Source organism: Piliocolobus tephrosceles, chromosome 8 (assembly GCF_002776525.5).
Source record: "Piliocolobus tephrosceles isolate RC106 chromosome 8, ASM277652v3, whole genome shotgun sequence".
NCBI lineage: Eukaryota > Metazoa > Chordata > Mammalia > Primates > Cercopithecidae > Piliocolobus > Piliocolobus tephrosceles.
Genome location: NC_045441.1, coordinates 81,271,856 through 81,294,210, shown reverse-complemented (window position 1 = coordinate 81,294,210; position 22,355 = coordinate 81,271,856). Strand labels below are relative to the sequence as shown.

At 34.8% G+C, this 22,355-nt stretch overlaps 1 protein-coding gene across 3 annotated transcripts in view; it reads left to right on the top strand.

Annotated features, from left to right (window-relative positions):
* Nucleotides 1-22,355, top strand: part of CDK14 (cyclin dependent kinase 14) — a 606,291-nt gene that overhangs the window by 296,938 nt on the left and 286,998 nt on the right. For all 3 annotated transcript variants that reach the window (XM_023226593.3, XM_023226594.2, XM_023226596.2), the window contains one exon: nt 15,799-15,922. In XM_023226593.3, the coding sequence (XP_023082361.1) occupies nt 15,799-15,922 (124 nt within the window). The remainder of the gene's footprint in view (nt 1-15,798; nt 15,923-22,355) is intronic.

Below are 22,355 nucleotides of genomic sequence, written 5' to 3'. Positions count from 1 at the left end.
GTATATATGTATAAACACACACACACACACATATATATATTCTCACCTCCCAGAATCAGGATGTCTGCACAGTATAATACTGGGAATTTTAGTCAGAGTAATCAGCCAAGAAAATAAAAAATGAAAAAAAATCCAAATTGGAAAAGAAGAAGTCCTCTGACCATCTCTCCTTGCAGACAAAGTAATCTTATGTATAGAAAAATCTAAAGACTCCACCAAAAAAAGTTACAAAACTGATAAACTAACTCAAAAATTGCAGGATAAAAAGTCAATATATAAATAAAGACTCCACCAAAAAAAGTTACAAAACTGATAAACTAACTCAGTAAAATTGCAGGAGAAAAAGTCAATATATAAAAATTAGTAGTGTTTCTTCCCCAATAGTGAACTATATGAAAAAGAGATAAAACAATTTAATTGATAATAGTTACCAAAAATTATGTAGGAATCAGTTTAATCAAGGAAGGTGAAAGACCTGTATAAGAAAACTGCAAAACAGTGATCAAAGAAATTGAAGAAGCTACAAATGGAAAGACATCCTATGACCATGGATCAGAAAAATTAATATTATTAAAATACCATACTACCAAAAGAAATGTACAGATTTAATACAATTCCTATCAAAATACCAATGATATTCTTCATGGCAGTAGATAAACAATCCTAAAATTTATATGGAACCACAAAAGAACCCAAATAGCCGAAATAATACTGCACAAAAAGAACAAAGCTGGAGATTTCATACTATGTGACTTCAAAATACAGTACAAAGCTATAGTAACCAAAACAAAATGTTATGGGTATAAAAAAGAGACACATGGACAAAGGGAACAGAAAAATGCTCAGAATAGAGAATCCCCAAATTAATCCGCAAACCTATAGTCAACTGATACTTGATAGAGGTGTCAAGGACATACTTTCGGGAAATAACATTCTCTTCAATAACTGGTGCTGGAAAACCTGGAAATCCACGTGCAGAAAAATGAACAAAGACCTCTATTTTTTACCATATACAAAAATCAACTTCAGATGGATTAAAGGCTTAAACATATGACCCAAAACTGTTAAACTCAGGCAAGAAAACATGGGAGAAACACTTCAGGACTTTGGTCTAGGAAAAGATTCTATGGCTAAGACCTCAAAAGCACAGGCAACAAAAATAAAAATAACAGATAAATGGGACTATATTAAACTCATAGGCTTCTGCAAAGCAAAGAAAATGAGCAAAGATACAACCTGTTGAATGGGAGAAAATATTTGCAAACTTCATCTGACAAGGGACTAATATTTAGATTATACAAGGAATTGAAACAACTCAACAGCAAAAGAAACAAACTCATTAAAAAGTAGGCAAAGGACCTGAAAAAAACCTGTCTCAGAAGAAGACATACAAATGGTGCATAGGTAGTAAAACATGCTCAACATCACTAATTATCAGAGAAGTAAAAATCAAAACCACAATGAAATTCCATCTTACTCCAGTTAGAATGGCTATCATAAAAAAGACAAAACATAACAAATGTTAGTGAAGATGTGGAGAAAAGGGAAGTCATACACTGTTTGTGGGAATATAAATTAATGCAGTTATTATGGAGAACCTATGGAGGTTTCTTAAAAAACTATAAATTGAACTACCATATGATCCAGCAGTCCTACTAATGGGTGTTTATCGAAAAGAAAGGAAATTTCTGCACCACAATGTTCATTGAAGCACTATTCACAGTAACAAATATATGGAATCAATCTAAGTGTCCATCAACAAATTGATAAAGAAAATGCAGTACATACATACAATGGAAGGTTTTTCAGCCATAAAAATGAATGAAATCCTGTCATTTGCAGCAGTATGGATGGAACTGAAGGTTATTATGCTAAGTGAAATAAGCCCCTTACAGAAAGACAAATAGGATGTATTTATATTCATATATGAGAGCTAAAAATGTTGATCTTGTGGAGGTAGAAAGTAGAATGATAGTTACCACAGGCTGGGAAGGATTTGGGGGTGGGGGATGAAGAGAGATTGATTAACGAGTACAGACATACTGTTCGATAGAAAGAATATGTTCTAGTGTTGACAGCACAGTAGTCTAACAATAGTTAACAACAATACATTGCATATTTCAAAATAACTAAAAGAAAAGATTTGAAATGTTCCCAAGACGAAGAAATTATAAATATTTGAGGTCAGGGATATCCTAAATACCCATCGTTATACATTGTATGATTGTATAAAAATACCCTGTGCTCCCCAAAATAGGTACAAATATTATGTATCAATAAAAATTTACTTTAAAAAGTAGCTTTGGGTAGGAAATATGGGCATTTGCTCAGACTCAAGGATGAGAGGCCAAGGTATCTCCCATGATCTACAGCATCTCCTGACTCTCCCTGTATCCCTGCATCACTTTACTCCCCAGCCTTGGGGACATGTATACTTGCCAGCAATCCTAACCTCTTGTTCTTCCACAGCCCTGCAGCCTGCTGGCTGCCATTGCTCCTCACTCTGCCAGCAGGGGAGGGGGTGGTGACCCAGAATGAGGTGGGGGCTGTGTAGGTCAGAGAGAGGCAGGAGAGAGCTTGAGAGACAGGGCTTGGCATGGAAAGCTTCAGACAGCAAGAGTTGTGCCTCAAGGGAGAAGATTTTAAGAGTATTCTGGGAAGGATCTGATCTTTCCAAGATAACAAACCTAAAGAATCCAAGAAACTCTCCAGTGAAGACCCCAGTTGACAAATGAGTAATTTGGAGGAAGCCAAGTTGCTTTCACTGATTGGATAGGGATAGGTAGAGAAGGAAACTTTAAAAAATTATCATTAATAGTCTCAGAGAGAGAAAAGAAGATAATTCATCCATAAAACAAGAATGTTGTATTATTTTTGAGAAGCAGAATTTAGTCAACACAGAGGAACTCTTGGAAATTAAAAATATAACAAATTAAAAACAACAATAAAATCGTGGAAGATAAAATTGAAGAAATTTGCCAGAAAATAAACCAAAAATACAAAGATGAAAAATGGGAAAGAAAGTATCAAAAAATCAGAGGTCTAATATAGGGGATCCCACATCTGAATAACTGAGGAAAAAAGAAAGGAGGGAATCATTAAAGTAATAACTATGAAACCATAATTTTTTCAAATGTATAGGCTTGAGTTTTTATATTAATGCCTAGAACATTTAAAAAAGAAACTGAAAATAATGTTCATTATTGCAAAATTTCAGAACACTGGGTTCAAAGAAAAATCCATAAAAAAGGAAACAGGTTTACTCCACGGGATCAAGAATTACAATGGCATCAGATTTTCAGCAGTAACACTGAAAGGGGTATGGCTTGAGACAATAGCTTGAAAATTTGGACACAGAAGTATTTTCAGCCTAGAATTCTGTGCAAACTGTCAATGAAGTATGAAGGTAAAATTACCATTTTCAGATACACAAGGAGTTGAAAATTTTGTTTGTGTTACATTCTTTCTCAGGAAGATGCTTGAGGATATATTCCACTGTTGCTTAAAAGATGGGAAAAGAATTTGGTGTTGAATTAGTAGTGACCACAAAGAAAACTAAACAAAGGGAAACAAACTGACAAACAAAAGAACTAGATTATTACTAACACCACGAAAAACAAATTTTTATGCAGGGGAAAGAAAGATATTCATAGTAAACTTTATAGTTCAGCTGTAAATAACATTTACATGGTCATAATAATTTAAACATTGAATGCTGATGTAATTTAAAACAAAACAAAATAAAAAAAATACCTCTTTAAGTGGTAATGCTGTAGCCAAGCGCATTCCAGGACCAGCGTCCTGCATCAATGGTTCATTCCAGCCCCTGACATTTCATAGAAAATAAACATCAGGCTCACTGAGATGATGGAGTGTGTTAAAGGGCTTTTTAACTCTTTGTCCAATGTTCTTTTCCCTGAGCTACATGATTAATACATTAAATTACTGTAATTAGCTTGATTATTTGTGACTTTAGAAACACTAAGTCACATAGGTTCATCATCATTTTCATATTGAAGATAATGGTGATACTTTCTCCAAGGGTATGGAAAGTTAAAAAATAGATGTAGCTTGTTAAAGCCTTGTGTTTTGGCATCTGAATTGCAGTGCATGGAAGCCAGACAACCCTTATCACGATGTTTGTTTCTATGAGAGGCCACTCATCTAATTATGCATTGGGATTTCCTCACTGTTTGCTTGGAGACAAGGGTCTCCTCCAGAGTTGCTTTAGGATCTGAACTGCAGGTGAAATTATTCTCAAAAAATTCTGACTATGACATAGTGACAGATGTCTCATGGGTATTTCTGTTTGATATGTAAACATATTTTTTCATGTGGTGATATTTATTGTCACTTAAATCTATGAATATAAAAATGAAGAACATAATGTTTACTAAGTTAACAGCTGTTCATAATGCTGTGCTAGATATTAATTTTTATTTTTAAAGTTGATCTTCCCATCATCTTAGATTGTTGGGGGAAAAAAAAAAACAAAAACCTCAGCTAGCTAAAATAAGACATTGTAATAGTTCTTTATAAATTTATGGAGATAGGAAAACCAGGTGAGATAAGCTATTATCTTTAAAAGAGCATGTCCTTTTAGTAACACAGAAGCTCTATGTTTGGTAAACACTTCACAGATTATTAAATGTCCAGAATGTAATAAAACTTGATTTTTATTATGGTGAACGACAGGAAAACACAGTGATCAAATCATTTTGCTTCTAAAGTTAGCAATTTTGACTTTTAGTTTCATCATTCTTCAGCATGACAGTATATATAAACATTTTAAACATTTATCTAGGATTCTAAAAATATACATATTTTTCTTTGTTTATATTTTATATATAATTGTGTATTGTAAAAATGTGGATATCCTGCATTTAAGAATTGTGGAGATTGTTCCTTAGTGAGACTTGGGTAGAATTTCAGGCATTACAATGGTAATGTATCCTGGAAGAATGAAGGGGAGAAATAAAGAACAACTGGAACTACACATAGCTCCTGATTTCATAGTAAAGCAAGATAAGATAATTTTGTACTAATTCCCAGCAAAACATTCATGAAAGTTTTATTTTTCTTGATGTGTATTTCTTGTAAGCACTGGAATAGACTCATTTTAAAAAGCCAGTGTTAACTAAATTTCTAGACTCACTTTGCTACTTTAATTGCCTACAAAAGTTGTCTGTTAACCAATATGGCATTATGAAATAAATATTCACTAATAATAAATGGTTTATTTCTAAGCATAGTATCAATTTTTGACAAGTGGGTAATTTTAGCAATTAATTAGTGGACAATTTAAAACCTGGATCAAAAGCCTGAGGACATTAGCCTTGTTATAAATACTTATGATGATTAAAGGCATTGCAACCAGTTTGTAGATGGTGATAACTGGTATGTGGGAAACTGGTTAGAGTATTTTTGGAAAGGTAGTTAAATTCCCCACCCCCTTTAACGACCATTCACTATGAATTATATTGGGTTTGAGCTATCATAGTTGAATATAGAACTTGTATTAATTCTTGATTTTATAATTCTCAGTGGTTTACAGATTGACCATTGCATTTTCACAAATGACTGTAATGGTCTAAATTTAATCCTTTATTCAGTTTTTCATTTGTTCTTTAAAAATTGATAAGCATGATAGATGAAAATTAAGATTCATGAAAAAAAGATTAATTGATGCTTTCTCCAGCTGATACCCAGAAATGTAGATGTTTGAATCTTATTACCATGATGAGATTGAATCTTCCTGTGTTTTTATGTAATGTACTTCCATTTGTGTTATCATAATGACTTTTCTAGAAGATTCCCTGCAAAAACACATTTGCCCCTTTTTTAATGAACAAGTGAAAATGACCAAAGTAATTTTGAACTTCCTGACTTATTCTCTGAAGTATCTGAAATCCTATTGGCGTAAAGCTGATTCTTATTTTTCATTTCAATAGATATATTAATGAAAAGGATAGGAGGTTTATTATGGTTGAAAACTTGCTATTTTTCTTTAATAGACCAGAGAATAAGCAGGTGTATAAGAGACAGAATAATGCTATGCCAAATTAAGCTTGTCTTATACAGATGGCACTGAGAATTGATTTCTAAATGAGACTTTCTAATGTTCAGATAGAAAACCAAGTGACACCTGATTTTCTCAATATTCTTCATTAGAGCTTCTCACTTAGCTCCTAATAATTTCCTACTACACATGACTGTGAATATTATAGAGCCTTTCCTCATTCTTTATTTAAAGAAATATGATTATTTCATGAGGCCATTAAAGAATGTTTTAAAAATTTCACACTAAGTCTCCGTGTCCGGGTCTTTTTTTTTTTTTTGGATGTTTTCATCTTATTTTTATAATAATAAAATAATCTTCCATATCTAGAAAGTGGAGGACTAACGATAAAAGAAAATGAAATTCCACATGTCAGCTCATATTGTTTTGGACATTCAGAGGGGATCTGAGTAGTGAATTTTCTGGTTAAGATGTGGGGCGTAAATTTAGTCGTTTAGAACATGTCTTTTGCATCCTCGGGATCATCTGCTGATTTGCTCATAACAATTTGGATACAGCAAAGGAATTAAGGCCAGCTAATTAAATAGTACACTGGTTCCTGGAGATCCTTTAAAACCCAGATTGAAAAGAAATCACCCCAAAAAATGATGAAATGCAGACAATGATTGGAAGTGTTACATGGTTCTTTAATTGTTAGTTACCCAACTTGGGAGTTCCCATTAAGAACAGGGGAAACACCCTCCTGGGCTTTACACTCATCGCCTTGCCTCTCTCCAGTTTAAGATGGATCTACACACGACCTGTTTGTTTTCATGTTTTCCAGGACAGACATGAGACCCTGAAGGGAAATAAGCTCAAGTAGTAGAGTATACACATATTGTCTTGGATAGGCACAGCATTCATGTGTCCAGCCAGTACAGTTCATAGGTATTGTCTCATTCCTGTATAAATTTCTGTTACTTAAGACCCCTCTAAGAGAATGGAGAAAGAGGTTTGCTGATCATACGTATTTAAATTCACAAGTTGTTAAATGTTACATCCCATTTGAAATTAGTGTTTCTTTGATATAGCTTGTTTTTGTGATTTACTCCAAGGCCTTTAAACTCAAGATCTATCACCTTTGTCAATTTTTCAATCCACATCTCTTTCTTTTTAGTTATACTAGCCTTCTCAGTTGATATTAAGTTAATTCATTTTGATTTAGTATCTAAGGTGTTACTTTAGTCAGAAAAACCATTTAAACTCTGAATATTGATTTGTTTTCATATAAAAAAGAATGGCCCTGTAGTTGGGAGAGAGTAGCATACGTTCCCAAATGAAGTTGAGTAGGAAGAACTACTGACTCTCCATTTCCCAATTTAGATTTTGTGCTATTTCTGTATAGTTCAGAAAAGCGCTTATTAGGTCAGTCCTATAATTCTGACAGACAGAAACTTGAGAGTGACAGAATAAGATTATGTTATTTGAATTTCTTAGAACAGTTCTTTCAGTTTTTCTCTTGGAAAATTATGTTAGATAGCTATTAAATCCAACAGCTTGTCTTTAACAGTTTCTGCTCAGCAAGGGAATATTTCTAATACTAATTTTAGGCAGATACCCACCTTTATTAAAGGGAAGACCCAGCCCCCGCCCCCACTCCGTCCACGTGCTTCATGGTATATACAGAGCCCAGTAACTTGGAAACCTGCTTACTGTACTAGATCTTCTTTTACAGAACTTGACAAAACCAAGATCAGTCACACTAGCCTCACTTGACTTATTATAAGTCTCCCAGCTCTAGATCCTATGGCTTTAAACTGCCTGCTCATTGTGGGCACCTCCGTACTGGAAACACCACCTTGCTTGGTATCCGCCATTGCCTTGAAGTAGAGAGTGTGCAATGGAAGGCCAGCTTACTTGGTAAGCTAAGCAGTTATTTCCCCAGAAGCTTGCCCATGAACCTGAAATTCTCATTTTTTGAGTTATTTCTCTCCGGAAAGTTCTCATCTTTAGGAGAAGCATATTAATATTCAAAGATCTTAAAGAATGTAAATTAAATTGTTACATTATCTGGAGATGACAAAACATGTTACGTCAAAGCCTTAGAGAGTGTAACTAAAAAAGCAGAAAGAAGAATGGAAGAACTCAAACAGGGCAGAAAAGTGGCAAGACAGACTCCTTCTGCTACTCAGATTTTCCAAGAAATGGATCTGTAAAATATATATTGCAAAAAAATACACGTGAAAGGCCTGATGCCTTAGCATGAATGCTTGTGTCTTATACCATCCCAGTAGCACACTTAACATTGTCAAGTATGTCCAAAGTGACACATAAATTATACTTAATGTTGAATAGCTAGGGTTTTATTTCTGTCTTTTTTTAATATCTCTGTATAATCCTCTAAATATTCTTTAAAAATTCAATACTTTGAATTGCAATGATGCTTTGTAAAATTATTTGGATGTACATTGCATTACAAATTAGGATTTAATATTTGCATTAACTGTTTTGAAACTCAACTAAATGGAATGAATCATGATGAATCATTTTGTGGCTTTTAAAACTGAAGAGCTAGTATTGCAGTTAAACCATTATCTGATGCATATTACAAAATATTTTGACGTTGACTGCATATTATTGGGATTTTAACTAATTATTTTTAACTTCTAGGAAGTTGGATATATGGATAGTTTAAGGTTTGTGCATTAAAAACCTATGAATTTTAAAATGATACAGTGTTAAATATGGAACATACTATTTGAAGTATTTATTATTCATATATAACTTTCATTTATCTACCAGTATTATATTTTGTAGCTTTAGATTCACATAGTATATAGCTGTTTTACTTAAATAGTATGCACACCTTTTTGGATAGCAGCCCTCTTAATTATAGTGTCAGAGTAAGACAAAAATGGATTCAAGTATCAGCACTGTCTCTTACTTACTATGTGTTCCTTTGACCAATTTACTTAATTCCTTTTTTAAAAAACTTTTAAATTCAGGGGTACATGTGCAGTATGTGCGGGTTTGTTACATAGGCAAAGCCATGTCATGGAGTTTGGTTGTACAGATAATTTTATCACCCAGGTATTAAGCCTTGTATCCATTGGTTATTTTTCCTGGTCCTCTCCCTTCCCCCACCCTCCACCCTCTGATAGGCCGCAATGTGTGTTGTTCCCCTCTGTGTGCCCATGTGTTCTCATCATTTACCTCCCAAGTATAAGTGAGAATATGTGGTATTTGGTTTTTCTTGTTATGTTACTTTGCTAAGGCAATTCACTTAATTTATCTGTGACTTTATTTCTTTTTCTGTGAAATAGGGATAGTAATATCTACCTGGTAGAGGTGTTGTAAGGGTTAAATTATCGAACGTATATAATACACTTAGCAAAATGTCTAGCATAGTAAGCACTCAATAAATGGTAGTGATTCAACTCCAGTTGTTTATCTTATAAAATCCCTTCCATTTATGTTATTCATAAAATAATGGAATGATGTAATTTAACAATGTGAAATGGTTAACAAAGATATCTAAGACTCAAATCAACCATGTTTAAGATGAGAAACCTGAGTTACAGAGATGGCAAAAGAGTAGCGTAACTATCTTTGTAAGACGTTACTACAGTATTGTAAATGGTAGAGCCCATTGTTAATGACTCCCATTAGTAGATTTCTTAGTCTCCTGTAAGCCCTGAGAGACCCTGCACATTCCTTAAAAGAAGTTGACACATGCCCTGAAAAATCTACAAGATATTCACTGTGCTTCATCTCAAATTAAAGTGAACTCCATATATTAAATAATCTATGTATTTCTGACCATTCACGGAGCCTGACACCTCTAGACACTGAGAAAAAGAGCATCTGATCTCACCTATTTAGACTTTGGTGAGAGGGATTGGTTATAATGCTTCTTTCTTACTGCAAGTGTCAGTAGTTCTGAGCAATAAACATAACATTGAATCCAATAGTGTGTGCTTTATATAAACTTACTTTAAAAGTTGTGATAAAATACCATTTATTTATTTATTTGTTTATTTATTTATTTATTTTACCTACTTAAATTGTGAAGAGTTTCAGAAGGAAATAAGGGAAGTGTGAAGAGATACTCCCAAGAAGTATATGCAGTGGCACTGAGAATATGCTGTTTCCTGCTGGGGATGTCAAGATAACTGGCTAAAGATAGATCTGCTGCTAGCAAAAGTGTCCCTGTTCATCATTTCATTACTATTTAAGACATTTTCTCATTGGATTTTTATTACAGAAAATGAACATATTCAAACTGGAATATAAATCTTCAGTGATCCTACTGATGGATTTGGGATGAGTCTCCTATATAAAGGAATAGAATATCCTGAGATGGCAAAATATTCTTAGGAAGATCTTATGGCTACTATAATAGAAAGATAAAGAGTTTCAGATAATTTATCTAGTTCAGCACATGAAGCTGTCTTCTCTCATGTTATCTATTTCTAAGATTTTGAACGGCAAAAACAAATTCCAGAATTATGTGCTCATTATATTATATGCTAATTGAGGCTTTTACAAACTTCAGTTCACTTAATAATAAAAGCACTTTGACTGTATTGGATGTATAACTATTCATCCATGCATTTATTCAGCATCAACCCCATTTAAGTTAATGAGGTGTGGTGGAAAGTTCACAAGAGCTGTGTGATGGTTGGATGACTATGTTTCTTATGTCTTTAGAGATTTAGTTTTCTCATTTGTTTAAACAAAGGGAAAAATACAGGATGGTAGATGGAAAGGATTAAGTAATTTGTTGGGGGGTTTTTGTTTTGTTTTGTTTTGTTGTTTGATTTTGAGGCAGAGTCTCACTCGGTCGCTCAGACTGGAATGCAGTGGTGCAATCTCAGTTCACTGCAATCTCCGCCTCTTGGGCTCAAGCAATCTTCCCACCTCAGCCTCCCAAGTAGCTAGGACTACAGGCACACACCACCATGCCTGGCTAATTTTTTGTATTTTTTTTAGCAGAGACATAGTTTTGCCATGTTGTCTGGGCTGGTCTCGAACTCTTGGACTCAAGTGATCCATCTACCTCTGCCTCCCAAAGTGTTGGGATTACAGTTGTGAGCCACCACCCCGGGCCTGATTAAGTTATTTGTATAACATTACTTAAAATAGCCTTTAAATAAGAATAAACTTTCAGTAAGTATTAGTCACCCTTCTTTTATTTTTAGTGCCTGAGATTCCATTGGTGTTTACCAAAGCTGATTTGTATGCTTTACAAAAGGAGTATGTGTGGCCTGCTCCTTGGTGGTCCTTCTTGTTCTCACAGGGTCTCCTGGTTTTTCATAGGAGATCAAGTATAGCTTGCTGTGTGTTTTATACAACAACCAAGTGAAGTGATTTTCTAAAAAATTTAAATTAGAAGGGGACTTGCCTATTTGTCTAGAAGAAGAACTCTCTAAGGCTTGAGTTTTAAAGACATTCCAAGAGTAGTCCATGGGGCATTCCATTGAAGGCAGTAGGGCAGCTGCTTCCTTAGAGCCTTCCCACCCCTATCTGCCAGCGTATATTTTGTTAAGGATGTTAAAATGTTTTTTGTAAATGTAGGGATCAAGGGAAAACTACCCCTTCACCCTCTAAAGGTCCACAGAAAAATTAACTCGAAAAATGCACATTGATTTGAGAAAAGGCACAAACTTATTTTAATGTGCAGAACACAAGGTCATCATAGAAGAATAGTTACCCAGTAACCCAATGTGAATAGATGTTTATATATTCTTGTTAGGAGAAAGGGAGATAGGGAGCTATTGATTTTTAAGGAAATTCAATGGGATTGAAGAATATACAAGAATATACATCCGTTGGGCCTGCAGAGCAGACAGTGGTTTGTGACAAAAGTCTGTCCAGGTGTGTTGACAGACTTCAGTCTTTCTTCCTAGGATAAGAGTTCAGTTAATGGAAACTAGGAAAGAGGTCAGAGGTAATTGTTTTCTTCTTTGGCAGGTCCAGATTTTAGGCAGTTAAGGGGACTTCAGAGAACAACTTCATCCTGTGCTTTGGGAGAGACAGAGAATTGAGAGACGGGCAGAGATGGGAAGTGGGGCAGAAGGTCAAAGAGACCTTCGGACTTCTTCAGTTCAGCATGTCAAAGTGCCATTCTGAGGGTATCAGTTTCTTTGAGCTCCAATGTAAAAGTTTGCTAATGGTTTTCAGAAAGTTGATGGTCCCCTTGCCACAGTTAATTTTATGAAGTTGAGTTGGTAGGTTTACAGCTTCATATATTGTCTTTCTCAGAATTTATATTATACCTGCTTGCTTGGTCTTCTCAGTGTTTTCCCTCAGAATGTTAAGGGGTTTGTCATAACATTTTAACTTCTGTGTCTACTGAATGCTCAACTCAGTTTCCTTTTGAAATTTTACACGTAATGAATTCTGTTTTCAGAGTGGCAAGTTTCTTGTGATTCGTTCCCTTCTCCCAGGCTATTCTTCTTGTAACAGCTGAATCAATTCTACTACTTTTTTTTTTTATTGTAGTTAGATCCACCCTCTTCTGTGCTTTCAATATGCTCAGTTTGTGTTGCTGTTAAAATACAGATCTCTAAGTCACAATGATCTGTTTGTGTGTCTGTCATACCAAGTTAGCTGTGAGTTCCTCGAGTCTAGGGACCACATCTTATATCTTATTCCTCTTGGCATCCCTCTTGCATAACAGCACCTAGCACATATGGTTGGTACTTAATAAACCCTAAGTGAATTTATGCTGTGGAGATTTGTTCTGACATTTGTTTGGGGCTGTATTTGTCATGTTTGGAGCTTCATTTGTCATGTATACACTTGGAATTTGAGTGTATAGTGGCATTTTTTTTTTCTAGTACTACTTTTTAAATCTCCTTTAATATGGCATTCTATTTGAATAGCTTCTAGATTAGCATGAGGATTATATATTTTCACTAATTACTAAAGGTATTACGGAAGAGTTCTTTGGAACTGCTTGATTTACCTACGTCTGCCCCTAGCTTCTAGAGAATTCCATTCCAAGGTGCCTGTTATTTGTTTTTATCTGCTGCCATCCAGATGTCTCTAAATTCAGGTCAGTACTCACATTACTGGTGTAGGACTGCCACCTATTACCCGAGTTATAAAGATAGTTAAAGCAGACAGCCTGCGGGTGCTAGGATAAGTATCATACTGTGATAGACATATGCAGAGACTGCCCTGGGAGCACGGAGAAGGAGCACCTCACACAGACCTGTAGGGGTACAAGGGCTTGCAGGGGTGGTCAGGGAAACTCTAGGGAGGAGCAGTTCCTGAGGAGAGACCTAAGGAATGCATGGAAAATAGTAGGCAAAGGGGGAAGAGAAGGCCTTTCCGGCCGAGGAGAGGCAAGGATAATAGCTCACGCCTGTAATCCTAGCACTTTGGGAGGCCGAGGCGGGCAGATCACGAGGTCAGGAGATCAAGACCATCCTGGCTAAAGTGGTGAAACTCCGTCTCTACTAAAAATACAAAAAATTAGCTGGGCGTGGTGGCGGGTGCCTGTAGTCCTGGCTGAGCCAGGAGAATGGCGTGAACCCGGGAGGTGGAAGTTGCAGTGAGCAGAGATCGCACCACTGCACTCCAGCCTGGGTGACAGAGTGAGACTCCGTCTCAAAAAAAAAAAAAAAAAAAAAAGTACAAGGATGGAGAACAGCATGCTGAGTGTTGAGGTGGGCAAGTTTTCTTGGAGCCGGGGAATATAGGTAACAATGCCTGAGCCCGCACCCCCCAAAAAATAATGCCTGAGCCCCTCAGTTGGAATCAGTGTTCAGCTCAGTGGCCTTGGAGGCCATGTTATTAGATGCCCAGATTTTATTCTGTTCATTGGAGGAAGCAGTTCTCTAGCAGTGCTTTGCCTGCTGATGTTGATTTCTGGCCAAGATGATGAGTGAGATGATGAAGAATTTGGAATCAGACTCTGGGTTTGAATCCTGGCTCTGCCACTTAATTGTTGTGTGATCTTGAGAAATACACTCAGTTTCCTCATTACTAATATGGAGGTTAATAGTAGTACCTACTTCATTAAAATTAAATGAAGTAATATTCTATAAACTGTATAGAACAGCAGTTGGCACGTAGTGTTATGTATTCATTAAATTAAAATGCATTGCCATGGTTAAACAGTTACATTCTGATAAGACTCTGCTAGGTCCCAAAGATCAGGTAGCATTTTGCAGAATAGCTGTTTCCATTCAAAATCAACTTATTTTTAAAATTGAGTTTGTTATGTGGTTTGCCTTCGTGTTTTTGTTTCGGTTTTTTAAAAGACTTTGATAACACAAAGTGGCTTTATTTTTCCCTCTTTCCTTCTAAACTAAAGGAGTATGAATTTTCTTAGAAGTTGTAAGCTTTAAGCTTCAGGATGCAGGGAGTATTGGGAGTGAAGAATGAGGCTGGCAGCTGCTAGTGATGGTGTGAACTCAAGTCTTTCTGTTTGTTGTACAGGAAGGGTTGAGAGGACAAATCCAGAGAGATACTTGCATCCTGGGATTCTTGAGCTGGTCTTTTAATCTTGACCAACACAGAACAGACTTCTATTTTCTGCTGCTTAGACTCTGAAATAATCATCTCAAGCCTTTACTGCCCCATACATATTGTCACATACAAAGATTTTGAGATAAATTAGCTTTACTGTTATTTCAAGGTATCCCCTGTAATGAAATTCACTTGGCTTTCAAAGCGCCTGCTTAGTCAGAACATTCCAGAAATGCCACCTTCCAGGGCCCTCAGGAAATTGCCAATCTTTACTATTCAAATATTTCAAAATCTTTCTATCATTCATCTTTTACAATTCATTGAAAATTGCCCTGAAACTGCCTTTGGTTACTAACTGGTTGTATAGACTAGAATATTGGTGGTACTTAAAAGCAAGAACATTTGTTTTTGTTTTAGGAGATGGATTAAAAAATGTCTATTAGGATTATTTTGGCAAGTAAATTGTTTAAAAATATTCTCTTTTTTCAGAAGAAGAATATTGGGAAACCTAGTGAATCACACTTTTTTGCTATCGAAATAGAAACATTTGGTATGATCCAATATGAAACTTCACAGACAAGGCTATTAATCACTTCTGAAATTATTTCTTGCAAAAGTATCACTCTTGAGTTCTTGACTTTCCTGTTTTCTGTGTTTCCTTTCCCTTTAGGATGGGTTTGCTCTGAAATTAGTGAAGGTGGTACATGCCTGTCTTTAAGCAGCAGCCTAATCTCTATGACCATATGTGCAAAAGCAGTATAATTATAATGCAGTATTAATTAGACAATATGACTGTTTTTGTTTTAATTATTTCAAATCATCTTATCTTTCCATTCCTTAAAACATGTTAATGGGTGAATTTATGGGTACCATGTTCATGTTATTTCTATGGAATTAAATATGTGCATATTAATATAAACTTGATAAACAGTTCTTTTTTTAATTTCTATAATATTATGAATAAATTTCCTTTCCTTTCAAACATCATTTTTGTCCTGAAGACTAAATCAATTATAAAAAAATCGATTATTTACATTTTGCTTAAAGAACAGTAATTGGAGTATAGATCTCTCTGGCTGAGGAAGTATCACTCTGGGGTTGATATAATAGGTTGTTAGAAATTTCTAGATTTACTTCTAAATGAATTAGGAATTTACATTCTAAAATCTCACATTCTGTTGAAATAATTTGGTAGAAAATTTGGTGATGGTTATCCATTTTCATTAAATATCAATACAAGTACTTAGGAGACTGTATGTAGAAACTGGCGTTTATCTGTGTTCTGATTTTAACCTTTGTCTCCTTATTTATTTTTTCAGTTGTTTTTATTTCAGTTGCTGCGAGGGCTGTCTTACATCCACCAGCGTTATATTTTGCACAGAGACCTGAAACCACAGAACCTTCTGATCAGTGACACGGGGGAGTTAAAGCTGGCAGATTTCGGTAGGAAAGCAGTTAATTACCAGTCTATTTTGTCACACTGTGAGAATGCCAGGCAGATGGTGGCACTGCATTTGTTTAGGTGCACTTGTTCTGTCATCATAGATCATGGTAATTTTTTTTTTCTGGAATGAAGAATTTTTTTTCTTTTTTTATGACAGCATAAAATATGCTTTGTGGAGTTTTATAAAATTCAGACTGCTTGTTAGAGTCTTTAATAATAAACGTAAATCAGATCTTGTTAATACATATTTCCAAAGGACAAGTCAGGAAAATTTTTAACATAAAATATATACTCCTTGAGTGAAAATCTACTTTTTGAAACTTTTATTATGAAAATGTCAAATATACTCAAAAGTAGAAAAAAATAATATAATGAACTTCAGTTACTCACCACGCAGCTTCAACAATTACTAATATTTTACCAAACTTAGAGAAACCTAAATTTAAACATCTGGACCTTTTCAGAGGATTGCAGGATATGTACAATAATGTACGTTGCCCTGAGGCTTTAGTAACTAGAAATCTAGATGTAATGTTAACCCCTCCAGAATTGACTGTTGTTTCAAGTATTTTCAATATTAATGCAAAAATAGACACTTATTACTATTTAAAAGTCGAGGTTCTGGAGTGAGCATTATAAGTCATTCCTTCCTTAGAAGTCTTGAGATTGTCTTCCTCCAGCATAGAAGCTTTCCTCCAAACACCGTGTTTGAGCATCCAAAGGGAAGCAAAACCATTGCATGCTCCTTGCTAGCTCCCCTTCCCTTGATCAAGTCTGACATTTCTGCATTGCCCAGGCTCTCTGTCACACTAGAGATTGTGTTGATGCTGAGCACCACGGGATGCCTGATGGCAGCATAACATGTTGACATTGCATTGCCTCAATTATTTTTGAATACATATTCTGATTAGAAATTTGTTCCATTAAGAATGGAATGAAAATATTACCCTTGGGACATAAAGATGCCTGAGGTTGAGATGGGCTTTTGCTGGAATATGATTATCTTTTCTCTCTCCACTCCCCATTAAATAAAAGAAGGCAGGAAATATCTGTTTCTTATTTCAAGGTTAGCAGACTGTTAAGTACCTTTGGAATGAATCTACTTTGTTGAGTTTTATAAATTCTTTTATTCAAAAAATGAAATAAAACAAAAGTTAGTATGACTAGTTGAGTAGTGATATAATATATTATAAAACTTTGTCATTTTCTACTTTGATAAAAATGAAGAAATTCTTTGCACATTAGTGTATATCATTTATTAGTGTGTATCATTTATTGCCAGATTTTAGCATTAGAATTACACTAGGCGACTGGGTATAAAATGTTTTTATAATAGGGTAGACAATAATGGGAGAGTAGTGGATGGAGTAGAGAAGGTTTGCAGTTTCTCAAATTCCATGTTATTGGCTTACTGTGAATATATTTTGTAGTTGGTCAGTGTCAGGAAAGGTAAAAGTATTTATAATGATTTTCTTATGGTATGTTAATATACTGTAAGGTATATGTTGAAATACATTGTTGTATTGAGCATTTAATTGTATGAACATGCATTTGTTGTATATTTATAAAATACATTTTTATACATTTTGTCTGTATAACCAAGGATACAATAGGATTGTATGTTTGCGCTTACTAGGGATTCTTTTTAAATTTTATGCTGATGTTTTCATTGTAGTAGGCAAGTTTATCTTAAAAGATTCTTATGGATCTTTATTTTAAAACTGACATTTTAAAATATCAGATTCAAAAACAAATTGAAATATATTTTTTTAAATGTAGATGATTTTTTTAGAAAATTAGAAAAACTACAAAGTATAAACAACTCAGAGATGACAAATGTTAACATTTTTATTCTTTATTTTCCCAGTAGCTTTCTCCTGTTCCTTTCTCTCTTTTCTTGCTTCACTTGCGTAACACATAGCCTCAAAAATAGAAATATACTATTTTGTAAGCATTTTTCAAATAGTATGTCATGAATATTTTCTTATGTTATTAAGATTGACAAAATCATTTGTAACAGCTTAGATTTTTTCCATTAATGGCCAAACCTAATCTCTATTCAGTCCCTTATTAATGAGCATTTTAGCTCTTTCTAATTTTTTACTATTATGCTCAGTCCTGTATTGAACATCCTTGTAGAGATAACTATTGATACAGCAATTGCAATGTGGAGTGTTTTAAAGCATTTGATTCTTATGACCAGACGGCTGTGCAGAAGGATTGTGCCCATGCACCTCTCCTCAGAGGCATGGACTGAATCGTCCAGCTTGGAACATGCACTTGGCTTGGATCCTGTGCACAGAGTGTAGTAAGCAAGATTCATGCACCAACTGACAAGTTCCCCCAATTAATTGTGCAATTTTTTTGTCTTTTAATTTAAGACGTGCAATTAACTGTGATTTACTGTGTTTGGGCATGTTTGTGTGTCTGAGATGAAGGAAACACAGTGGAAACTGTAGAGAAGTTAGACAGTCAGAATAGGATGGTTCCAGGCAGCAAACCAATTAAAAACACAAGGTCTTAATTCAGTGTTTGATATGTGAGGAGCTTTAAAAATGGTTTCTTTGTCTTACCTTTTTTCCTTATGTGAACAAAACCATAAAATTTTGACTAAAAGAGACAAATATAATGCATGATTGTAGTTCTCATATTGTACATGATACTACTTTTATTAGAAAAATATATGAGGTGAAAAGTAAAATTTATTGAGTTTTATTCTATGTGCTAGACACTTAGAAATTCTTGCTTCATTGTCTCTTCAAGCTCGGAATGTATACTAACCTATATTTTTGAGAGAGAGGAGATTCAGAGAGGGTTAGAATCTTGCCCAGGCTGGGACATACAGGTTGCTGGTTGCAAACCTGGAATTCAGATGCTTGATTCATATCCTTCAATCTCAGGTGGCCAGGGCCTTTGTATTTATACATATAGATATTTTCTCTTACAGAGCTGCCTAAGCTAGGAAATTACTGATCATTTTTGTATGCTGTTTTCTATATATAACAAAGATGACACCCATGCTATGTAAATAGATTACACTAGTACAAAAATATGCATCACATAAAGAACACTTTGTCATTTGACTAATTCAGTAGTAATGAGTGAGTTCAACCTTAATAGACTTTACCTCCTGGATGAGGTAAACCAGATGATAGTGAATTTGGAGACCCTTCAGCTTTAAACAGTATACAGCTTTGAATTCCAGGTGGTGGTCAAAATGCTGTAACTGTTCTTTTTTCTTGTAAGCAAAGTCATATTTAAACCCTTACCCTGAGCCTTATTTTCTATATGCATTTTGAATAAGTAAATTACACATGATTTATAAACACTATGGCTTTCCTAAGGCAGAGTTTTGCTCTGCCTGGTTATAATAAAATGATAAAATTATATGGGGGCATTCAGACTCATTTCCTAAAAGATGGTTCATCTTTACATAATTTACCCGAAAAATATTCCAAATCCCTTGTATAGCCTGTGTCTTTACCACCTTGTTGCTTCTTGTATACTGTGGTGCAGCCAAACTCCAAACTTGTTTCCACTAGAGGCTTTCAGTGTGCCTTTCCTTTTGCTTAGGATGCTCGTGCTTCTGCTTCTCATGCGGCTGCCTTTTTCTCACCATAGAGGTTATAGTTCATGTCACCTCTTCAAAGGGGCCCCCTTTCCGAAAATAAAATCTTTCCCATTCTTATTGTCTAGTCTAATTTCTTCAATAATACTTCTCGAGCTCTGAAATTATTTTGTCCATTTGTTTATCTATTTAGTTTTTGCTTACACTGCTTAATTGGAAGTCCCATGAAGGCAGGAACTTGACCTGTTTTGCTCACTGTTGTTTGCACTATCTCTAGAACCATGCTTAGCACATGGATGTTCAGTAAATATTGATTGAATGAATAAAAAATATACATGACTAAGTTGAGTATTAGTCTAAAGACCAAGACCCACCTGAATTTACTAAGTTCTGTCTGATTAGTTTTGGCAAACTCATAGTTTATAAAATAATTTTCTTTTCCGCAGTGCTGTCGTGGCCATGCATGATGAAGAGTGTAGATGGAATTAGATGGCCTTAGATAGTGTTAAAGCCTCAGGATTGCTCTGAGGCTCTTACACATAGACCCTACACACTCACTTGGTATTTACTATGTAATCTTAGGCTGCCAAAATAAACACCACTAAGTGAATGTAAACATATATAAGATGCATAGGATTTGAAGTTTCTACTCTGTAACCTCTGATTGTCTAAATGTACTGTTCTTGAGAGCAAAGTATGTTAACATTGAGTTCAGAGAACCTAACCCTGTCCCTAACTATCTTGTGACTTTCAAGCCATCATTTATCCCCCTCTGAGCCTTATACTCCTTGACTGAAAAACAAGAGCTTGAACATATACTTTCTAAGGTCCTTTTACGACTGGCTTTTTATGTTGTATATTTCTGAAATTATCAACTTATTTTCTGATGACCAGATATTTGCTGGTGAGTAAAAAACAATCTGTTCATTAAACCTGGGATCAATGCTTTAATATCCCTCCCTAGAATCTAATTTTTTATTCCATCTTTTGGAAATTTAAATGAGAACCTTGCTTCTATAATAAGCATTGAGAGCACATTAAAAGAAAATTATTGAAGCAAGACAAGTAAATGCATAAATAAATTCACCAAGAAATTAAGGTCATTTGCAGTATAATAATATGAAAACTTAAAAGATATTTTTCCATATAAATGAGATTGAAGCAAAATGGATGAGTCTGTAGAATTTCTGCAAGATGATATTGGTGTTATTCATATTTCTCAGCCATTCTTTCACTATTTTCAAGGGTTATGGTCTAACTATACCAAAAGACAATGAGATTAAAATTGCCCCGAGAATAAGAGACAGCAAGAATTCTATACTATAAGCATTTAAGGACTTAGCTTATTTTATTGACTGTCCTGGTGGAGAAACAAAGTTAAAAAACTCTGTGGTTATAATAGAATAAAATCACATTAGTTTCTTTCCCATAAGAGGTCTCAAATTTTACTTTCCTAATGTTGATAGTTTCCTCTTCCAGGCTGGTCCTTCTCTAAATTTGAGAGAGGAAATCATTGTAAATCATGTTTTAGATTAATTTGAGAAACACACCGGAAATGTGACTCTGTAGAGGACATGGTAAGTTCATGGCTTGTCATGTGCTTCTCTGAATTCACATAGGTATAGTAGTAAACAGAAATAAATCACCTTCTTTCAGATGCAGAGTAGTCTGTCAGTTTGATAAATACAGTCTCTGGATAAAAGCCTGTTAGTCCCAAAGGTACAGACCTTTACCTATGTTTTAAATCATTTACGCCCGAAATTCACCATTGAAGTTGTGGTCATAAATTTAAGGTTAGATATAACTTAGCTCATTTGTTATGGCCTGCAGGATTCAATTTTACTGTATCTTTCTTTTAGAATATATTTTAACAGCAAAAAAACCTTTATTACCCAATAAAGCATCAATCTACTTCTAAAAGATCCTTTCAACATCTTAACACCTAAACAGTTTTAAGGCAAAGTTTAGGCAGTTGCTTTCATGTAGATCTGAAAGCAAAGAATGTATTTAGAATAATTGATACAATATGAGCCAAAGAAAGAGCTTTTTTTCTACGTAATTTCTCTAGGGAATGTCATTAAAACTCTAAATACAAGTATACATATTTTAAAATCTATTGAACAGACTGTTAAGATTACATGTTAGATATAATTTTTATTTGATATATGAACTAGACAAAGTTATCTCCCCTTGACACATTACTTAAAAGATGTAGTAACTCTTTTGAAAAGGAATGTTGATACTTGAAATTGTCTTTTCCCTGATCTTGAAACATCAGTTACCTTAATCATTTACATCTTGTTTAATATCCTGCTCATCTCTTCACAAGTTTTTATTTTCTATTCAAGAGGAATGATAATGACATCTAATTATATTGGACCTTTTTGTTTTGTGTTATCACGACATAACATTGTCCCAAGCATATTAAAATGATGAATATTTGAGAGCATTTTTCCTTTTAGATAAACTTTACTTTTTAGAAGAGTCTTAGGTTCACAGCAACATTAAGCAGAAAATACGAAGAGTTCCTATATACCCACTTCCCAGATGCACAGCCTTCCCCACTATCAACATCTGGCGCCAGGGTGGTACATGTGTTACAGTCGATAAACCTGTGTTAACCCAGCAGTATCATCCAAACTGCAGACTTTACATTAGGGTAACATTTGTCAATTACTATGGTATCATTGGGAATAATTTCACTGCCCTGAACATCTTTTTTTTTTTTTTTTTTTTTTGAGACAGAGTCTCGCTCTGTCGCCAAGGCTGGAGTTCAGTGGCTCAATCTCAGCTCACTGCAAGCTCTGCCTCCCAGATTCATGCCATTCTCCTGCCTCAGCCACCCAAGTAGCTGGGACTACAGG